Here is a 9,802-nt window from a genome sequence, read left to right as displayed (position 1 = left end):
ACGAGCCACGAGCTCGCGGGCCGAGTAGAGCAGAGTCGAGCTCACGAGCGGCTCGCGAGCTCGTGAATTTTTATTATTTTTTTTGCAAATTTTTCAAATTTTATTGATAAAATTTTATTTTTTCCACATTTTTGGATGAACCGCTTGACTCGTTGGACGGGACCCCCGCTCGGCTCGAGCTCGGGCTCGTCAAGTCCACGAAGTCGAGTCGGCTCGACCCAATTGACATCCCTACTTTTGCCCTACCAATCTTGGAGTGACTGTTATATCATCCGAAAAATAGGCCTGCTATTAGTTTTCTTATTCTTACACCAACAAGGGAGTTGATCATCCAATAAGTGTCACTTCAAGTTATTTTATGTGAAATGACGAGCCCGAGCAGCCCACGAGCCGAGCCGGCTCGGCCCAATTGACATCCCCACTTTTGCCCTACCAACCTTGGAGTGACTGTTGTATTGTCCAAAGAATAGGCCTGCTATTAGGGTTCTAATTCTTACACCAACAAGGGAGTTGGCCATCCAGTAAGTGCCACTTCAAGTTATTTTACGTGCGAATCTGAGTTTGTTATTTAAATGTTTTTGTATGTGGATATTCTCTTTCAATTCACAACTGCATGTGTTATTTTTGAACTACAAGTATAGTCTCTCGAATCGAAGTTGCTAAAGAAAAGTATTTTGCAAAATTCAATTTACAACTTATTTGCAATATCAGATAAAAAAATATCTTCATCTACATTAAACAAAAAAATACAATAAATAATTAAAAATAAATTATCGTTGACATATATACAATCACAACATTCATTATACTTATTTATAAGAATAAAAATAAATTATGGTGACATAAAATATATAGTCGACTAAAAGATGAGAATCAAACAAACATTTATTATTTTCAAATACTTTTTGTACAATCTATAAATTTTACGCTAATAAAACAAAAATAAATACAAAATTCGTGCAACACAGTAGACTAGTTCTTAGAGAAAATCCATTTGTACAGAAATGAGTTTGATGGGACTAATACAGAATTCTCACATGGGAGTGCCCACTCCCATGTGAATAAAATTGTGCAAGTCCCTGAACTGTGTCTCATCTATATATGTTCTGTGAGCCATCTTTTGTACATGTAGTGACATTGTATTTTTTAACCAAAAATACTACATTTTGTATAGTAAAAATAAAAAGTACAGAATTGTATCTCTCATCGATTAATTAATTTGATGGCTTCAATCTCTCCAACAAACACAACATCAGTTATCTTGCCAAAAATAATCCCCAAATCCACGACTTTCTCATTGAACAAAAATCAAGAATCTCCAAAGTTCTAAAAGTTTCACCATTACACCACACTGATCTCTATCTGCATGTTCTAATCTATGTATAACCTTATATATTGTGCGAAGAATTGATATCTCCAATGCTGCGATTTCATAAATCCCTGATTTCTACCCCCCTTTTTTCAAATATCGGAGTTCAATATGAAAAAATACAAATCAAACTTGTAAACATTAAACTGGAAGTTGTTTTGTATGGCATGTAATGTAATATTCTTCTTCATAAATTTCTTATCCCTAAAAAATTTATTCATAATAATACATTCGTCGCCTATTATTGTAATAAACCATAGTTTTTTTTTTCCACTTCTTCTTCTTCTTCTTCTGGTTCCAAAATCCAACGTACGTAGAAAATTTCGATTCAAGCAGTTTGATATCAAACTTGGCCACCTAACTCTATGAATATGAATGCCAAAAGTTAGCTGAAGGCTATGATACAGACATTGGCAATCTTTTCTTGCTTTGGAATTCTGTTTTGTGAATGATTATTTTGTACCATTTGGACTTTTTTTGTAATGTTATGGATGGGTGTTAAATTTCTATTTTTTTCTGTAATGTTGTGGCTCGATGTTAAACTTCTAGCTTATTTTGAGCAAATTTCAGTATAATATTTTTCATTGTCTAGCTTTTGGATAATGTATCACTTTTGATGTTTAATACTTTTTTAAAGTATTTGCATATCTAGTGTTCAATTTATCGTAATTGTTTTCATGGAAAATTACAGAAACAGTCCCTAACCTTTTCGTTTTTTTTGCAGACTTTACCCTAACCTTCATTTTGTATCAACGAAAGTCCCTAACCTTTCATAAATATACACCTGTGATCCATTTGGCCGAAACCATCCAAAACATCATCAGTTCACCGAGAAATTTTCTTAAACTATCTACCACTGCGACGGTTTTATCGAATGTTGATATCTTTCTGGACGACTTTTTGGACGACGTTTTGGATAGTTTTATTTGATGTTGAATCCTTAATTTTTCCGGTCAACTGACGGTGTTTTGGATGATTTCCATCTAGATAGACCTCGAGTGCATATTTATGAAAGGTTATGAACCTCCACTGGCACAAAATAAAGGTTAGGGTAAAGTCTGCAAAAAATAAAAAGATGAGGGACCGTTGTTGCAATTTTCCCTTTTTTTAGTACACAGCATATGTAGTTCATGCATTTCGGACTAATGAGTAAGCATTAGTTGTCTCAATTTTTTGAAGTGCTCAGACATTCTCATCCATAAATCGTATATTAGGCATTCTAAATTTACTGTTATTATTTTATTGTTACTTATGTTTTACAACAGGATGCTCTCCATATGATGTAGTAGTAGTAGTAGAAGCATTCAATCCAAGCTAACTCACACAAACAAGTAAAAATTGTTGAAACATAAATAGGCTATACTGCCCCTACAAAATCCATATGTTTACATGTATATCAATGTCCTACAATCACATGAACACCAGATAATGTGTAGATTACTATAAAAGATCATGGATCAACTTTATTCTCTTCTCTGAAATATTGATAAAAATCACTTCGTTGGTAATAATTATATGATTGGAAATCAAATAGGTCACAGAATCATACAAAACCATGATCCTCGATGGATAAAAACATTTTGATAAAAATGTAAAATTCACTATGACAAGCTACAACTCATATATTGTTCGATAGATTGGAATGATGACATAAAAACTAATCATTCTTTGTTCCTTCATTCTTTTACGTTTTCGTACGTAACTTAACATAAGAGGTTGCTTACAAGTCCTCCTATTGTGTCTCTTTTCCTCGCACCATTCACACATTGTCAGGTTTAATGACTCCAACCTTGTTCATCTCCTAGGTCTTTCCTCTTAGATTGAGGTGAAAAACTATCGACTTGATATTGATCATTATTGACTTTCTACTACAAATGGTGTCCAAGCATACAATGCATCCAAGATAAGTATCAATATACGAATCCTTTGTATGGTATCTGGAACAATATTTATAAGGTTGATCTCATACCTCCTACGTTGTAGCTAACATGTGTGGATGCCGAACTCCATCAAACTGAAACTTATTGCACGTGCATTTCATTGCTCGCAAATCAACAATATGTTGTGCGTTCTCGTCTGACACTTGATACAGGAAATCGTTTCAAGATGGGACCCATGAAAATGCAATTTAATGTTAGCAACGATACAATGAAAAATGGTGATTTTTTTATATGTGAAATGTATACAATATAGAGGTTGTTTGAGCCTCATTTTTTTCTTTTTTCAAAAAATTCATTTAGCAATAGTGTTATGAATTATGATGGAGAATATGTGGTTAAAAAAAAAAGAAAGGTTTTGAATTTGCGTGTCGTATTGTTTTATTGAAGAATATGTGGTTGTCAAATCACTATTCAAGAATACATTTAATTGAAAAGTGGGGATCAAACAAGAACATAGTATCTTTTGTCGTGTTGGAGATATAATTCATATATGTGTCATTAACATTTTCACCAGACCAACATCTGATAAAGGAATGGTATTCGACGCAAGTACAGGATTAGAAAACCCACAAATTATATTCATAATTAAGATGATAAAAGGGTTCTTTTATGGAATTTTATAGAATTCTAGAATTCCAGCAAATATATTAATGAGCACATAAAATTTAAGCAAAAAATTACTAAAGATTAATGAATCAAAAATAAATCACACAATTAGTATAATACATACTGTTAAACTGTGATTTTAAATTGTCTGCACAAATCACAAATGAAATGTGTCCGAAGTCCAGATTCTTGTTTGTAAAACAAAGCATTTGAGTTTGAATTCTGCATATCCATGGGAGGCACAATTAATGAATTGCGTAATTTATGTAAATTCAAACTTCAGTTATAGAAATATAAGAGAGAGAGAGAGAGAGAGAGAGAGAGAGAGTTTTAAAGTACTGAAATTGGTATTTTTTTTTTAAAAAAAGTTTTACAGTATATTACAAATTTAGGGCCCGTTTGGTAGGGATTTTGAGAATTGATTTTTTAACCGTTAGAAAAAAAGTGGGGTCCACATATGAGAGAAGAAGTCAAAAATTACGGCTTGAATAGTAAAATAACGGTCAAAAAATCAATTTTTATATCTTTTCAATTTTTTGGCTATTTTCCTAAGGACAAAAAATGAAATTACTGTTTGACCAATCTAGTTGTAGGAATGTCTTCCTCATAAATAATTTCATACATTAAAATAGGACAACTTACAAAAATATCCTTAAAATTAGGGATTTTTTGAAAATTTATATGAAAAATATTTTGGAAGTAAAAAGTGACACAATGTCATTTTTAAAGTTAAGTATCACCTTTTTATTAATGTATGTCACTTTTATTAGAAAGTGATGTTTTAGCCCTTGTTTGAACCCTATTTCTCTATCGAAATGCATTTTCTATCAAAAGTGACACAATGTCAAAAACACATTTTTCAATAAAATAATATTATACTCAAACCCAAAATTTTTCTTTATTTTTTAACCACACATTCTTCATCATAATACTACAAAATGCATTCTATGAAAAAATGGGCCTCAGACAACTCCGTAATCTTGCATTCAGATCATATTTATTACAATCAATTCAATTGATACATTCAAGATGTTTGCCTTGAAAAAGTCATAATATCTCATTGGAGCAATTTACTAGATACGTGTGTGTTTTTGAAATATTAAATATACGAATTCAAACATTATTTAATCTTGTATTCAATTCATATATATATATATATATATTTTTGAATCAATTCAATTGATACATCCAAAAGTGTTCGCGAAGATGGGAATATGAAACGGTGATAAAAGGGTGCAATCTCTCATTAGAGCAATTAACTAGATGCGTACGTGTGTGTTTTTGAAATTTTAAATATTTGAATTTAAACCTTGTTTTAATTTTGCATTTAATTCATATTTCTTTAAATCAATTCAATTGATGCATTATTTGCAAAAATGAAAATGTAAAAAAGTGGTATTCTATGAAAAGTCGCCTTATCTCATTGAAGTAATTGACTAGACGCATATGAATGTTTGTTTGAAAATTTAAATATATGCATTCATATTTTTTTTTTTATATCAATTCAATTGATACATTCAAAGTATTTGCGAAAATTCAAGAAAAGTAACACATTAAAAAAAAGGAAAAAAAAAAGAAAAGAAAAGTGAAAACACTCCAAAAAGTGACAAATAATACAAGCTCCAAAGTCCAGTTAACCATGAACCTCCTCATTATACATTTGACATTATTTTACAAATAATCTCTAAATCTCAAAACTTTCAAAAATTAAAGAATTAGTTTCAATTGAATCTGTTGTTCTTTACAACCTCTTCAAGTAGCAATCCAAGTGATTAATGATTAGAAACTTACTCCATCCTAAGAAAAACAATTCGTGTAATTTTTTTATGAAAGAATAGCCTGTTTAGTTGTCCAAATTTTATAGAAGTTAACTGAAACCATGAGATAAGAAATGAATGTCAAAGGTCGAACAAATTGAAAAAAATCAATCATTCACAACCACTGTTTAATGATTCCTCAATTAATAATCTCTTTTAGAAATTGAATGGATTTGATTTTATACATACGTGAGGACGGTAATCAAAAAAGAAGGAAGAATTATCACTTATGAGCCGTGTGAGTTGCTCCCTGTTATGACTAAATAATAATATACTCTTAAAAAATACAGAATCTTTTGGGAATACTCTAAAGTAGGAATTCGCAAACCCACACTCTATGTTAAAAAGTCAAAATAGAGAGTTTATGGAAGCCCATTTTTAAGTATCGATCTTCTAAAATAGATATCATCTTGTTTTTAAAGAATTTTGAATGAGTAATGCTATGTAGCTTCATTGGATTGCAGCAAGTGGTGTTAAATGCCACCTAAATTGGAATTGCAATCCCAATAAAATTAAATAACATTGTTCATTTTGAAACTACTTTAGCACAGTAATGACTAATTATTACTCTTTTTAGATAGACGTAATTATTTTAGTGCTAAAGTAATATGTTGCAGACAACAATATAATTGTTCATTTCAAAAGAATAATAATATGTAACACTATTAATTCTATAACACCAGTTTATGTGACATTACATACAAATTTAACTAAATTTTCTAGGAATTGATTTATCAATTAATGATACTTAACATTATGTAAATGGATGCCTAGAACTGTCCTAATAAAGTCCATATTTGAGCTCCATTATTTAAAAATACGTTTTCAACTATATAATTTCCCAATATAATAATTTTATATGAAAACTTAAAATTTTTCTCTACTTTTTAATCATACATTCAAATAATAATAATAATAATAATAATAAATTCATTATCACAAAGTGTATTCTATTAAAGATCCGAAGTACAACTGTATTATGAAACATTTTGACTTTCTAGAACCTTCAAAATTTGACCGATAGATACAATTTCAATTTTCAACATAAGAAAATTTAAAGTGACATCAACATTAGCACTCATTTCTGACTTTCAAAAGTTGAACCAGAACCCCATCCCAACTTCCCAAGGGTTGACTTCCTCATCGTAACATAAATCACACATTTTTGTAATTCATTCAAAGACAGGCGCTACATATTTTCTATGCAAAGAGAATGTCAATTCAAATGCTCTCGAAAATGAAAATGAGAAATGACAACACAACAGGGTGGGATCGAGGTGGCACCATGTCCCTCTCCCATCTGAAATTTTAGAGAAACAAGTGGGGATGTAACAATGACCATGGTTTTGTTTAATTCACATTACTTAAAAAAAATACATTCTTAAATAGTAATTTGACATCATTTCAATCACACAATTTTCAATAAAATAATATTACACGTAAATTTAAAATTTTTCCTTATTTTTTAAACACACATTTTTCATCAATACACTACTCAAAAATACATTTTTTTCAAAATAATGTGACTCAAACGAGGGTCATATTCTTTGTCTTCGGCTAAATTTCATAACTAAATTGGAAATCCAAACACGATATCTTAGGGCGGATCATTTCCATAAACAACTGTGCAAAATTAAAAAGGTGTAACAGTGACCAATGAGCTACTCTACCGAGGTCCCAAAGAGACTGAAATTTCCGTCGGAACCTTAAATTTCTCCGACCACTTCCTAGACGCCAAATAAAGCTTTGATATTTTTCCCGCCACCCATTTCATGTCGGGCCGATTGCTGGGATCCACTTGGACGCATTCCAATGCAACACGTGTCACTTTCTCTGCCACGTCAACCGGAAATGAGTCCTTTAACCTCTTATCCACCCACTTCCTCAACCTCATCTCCAACCCTTCTTCTCCGCCCCCACTGCCCTCCACCGCCTCCCTCGCCGTCTCAATTACTGAGTGTCGCTTATAAATCTTACTGTCCTTGTCGAACTTGTACGTCTCCGGCTCCTGCCCTGTCAGCAATTCAAGAATCACAACCCCAAATGCATAAACATCAGATTTCTGGGTAGCGACCCCGTTAGCTTTAAACTCCGGCGACATGTACCCTCTTACACCCACAAACTGCCTCTCCGATATCAACCCCGGAGGTCTCGGCCGGTCCTCCTCCCTCGTGTCGCCGCAAAGTTCAGCCGCACCAAAATGGCAAATCTTCGCATTATAAGACGGCTCCGTCACAATTATACCGCTGCTTTTCACATGCTTGTGCACCATATTGATGCTTAATCCAGCTGTATTGTGTATATAATCGAGCCCATGGGCAACATCTGTGGCAATTTGCATACGCGACATCCACGTCGAAAGCACGGTAAAATCAGGGTTTCTAGGGTTCCTCAAGCACAGGCTCAAATCAGATCCCGATACAAAATCATAGACTAGGTAAATATGCTCTCCAGAAATTGAAACACCGAGGAGTTTGGCTATGCTCATGTAGTGGCTCTTGCTAAGCACCCACAGCTTCTGTCTAACTTCGGAAAAATCAATGGATTTCCGGAGTTTACGTTGGAAAATGATGACGTCCTTGCCATTGAGAACCGACCGCCACGATTGGGAGGAGGAGGTGGTGGAAGAGTAGCGTTTGGCGAGGAAATTGTTAGTGGCGGCGCGGATTTCAGAGAAGTCGTAAATCTGTGTTTTTTCTGGCAGCGTTTCGCGGATGCCGGACAAGGAGGTGCTGCTGGAGGCAGAGGTGGTGGCGACGGAGGTATCAAGGCGGTAACTGGAACGAGAACCAGAGGCGGAGCCGCTGGTTGAAGGATCAAAAAGCAAATTTGGGGATTTTGGAACCGGATTTGGTGGGGAATTTGATGAGGTTTTTTCCTCTCCCGATTTTGATGATTTTCTTTGAAGTCTTGAAGATGAAATAGATGATCTTGTGGTTGTTGGATTAGGATTTGCAACTGGTTCTGAGGCTTTAATCGCCTTTTTCGATCTACACATAGGAGAAAATTTACAGCAGAAAATTGAATAAATTGAGGATTGGTCGATGCATAAAACTTTGAATCAATTGGATAAGAAAATTATTACAAACTTCAATTGAATTCCAACGGAAGAAGGAATTTGGTTATAATAGAGGGGCCCGGGAATTGGCAGGCGAGTGAAGAATAAGCTGTTTGGTAACTGAAAAGTTAAAAGAGTAGATAGATTATTTTAATTGATTTCGGGGTGCGAGTCATCTACACACTAAATGGGCAAAGAGCTTTCGGTATTTCGGTTACAAACGTTTAAAAATATATATATACAAACTAGGTTGACTGTTAGATGTCAAACGACCTCTCGGACGATGATGAAAATCAATTTTATCAGTCGACATGAATGACTGAACGATAAATTAACACCGAATAATGGATGAACCGACCTAGCGTTGCTTTACCTATTGGATGGCTAATAATCTTTGTGGCTTGTTGGTGTGCTATTGGGACTTAACCCTAGTCGAGCCTACTTACCATATTGTGACTTACCTTAAGTGGTCATTGGACTAATTTATATATTGGTAATTCTCTCCTCCTCCTTTGTGCCGTGCGTGAGAGAACCCGAGAGAGAGAGGCATTCTTCTTCTTCTTCTCCTTCATGCATCCTGTCAATTAATCTTCCCTACCAATTGCTTGAGGCTTGTGACTCTTACCTGTGTGGTATCCATCCTAAGTGTGTGGTAGAATCAACAAGCAAAAGAGCAATAGCAACCATAGGAAGACAATGGCGCCGGCGGTCGGTCATCTCGGTTTTGGTGTTGAATTCGATGTTTAATGGTTAACTGAGCCCGGAAATCACTTTGAGCAGCTTGAGGAAGATCCTAACATCTGGTATCAGAGCTTGGGTAGCAAAAAAAGGCTCAAAATCGGTTGATTTTTGGACATTAAACTTAGAACCCGAATCTGAAAATTTTCAATTACTCACAAACCAAAGCTCGGTTGGACAAACGAAGGCTATACCCATCACCAGCAGGTCGAGGTGCCCCCGGAGAGGCGGCGGGTGGACGACGGCGGCGGCGCGTGGATGGCTGTTCGGCGAC

At 34.3% G+C, this 9,802-nt stretch overlaps 1 protein-coding gene across 1 annotated transcript; it reads right to left on the bottom strand.

The window, feature by feature from the left end:
• Window positions 1–7,224: 7,224 nt before the first annotated feature.
• On the bottom strand, window positions 7,225–9,398 carry LOC111384580 (lysM domain receptor-like kinase 3). Its single transcript, XM_023008879.1, has one exon. It carries the CDS (start codon window positions 8,728–8,730, stop codon window positions 7,399–7,401), a length of 1,332 nt encoding a protein of 443 aa, XP_022864647.1. The 5' UTR covers window positions 8,731–9,398; the 3' UTR covers window positions 7,225–7,398.
• Between the last annotated feature and the right edge of the window lie 404 nt (window positions 9,399–9,802).

This window comes from Olea europaea, unplaced genomic scaffold (assembly GCF_002742605.1).
Source record: "Olea europaea var. sylvestris unplaced genomic scaffold, O_europaea_v1 scaffold2941, whole genome shotgun sequence".
NCBI lineage: Eukaryota > Viridiplantae > Streptophyta > Magnoliopsida > Lamiales > Oleaceae > Olea > Olea europaea.
This window is presented reverse-complemented; position numbering and strand designations above follow the sequence as displayed.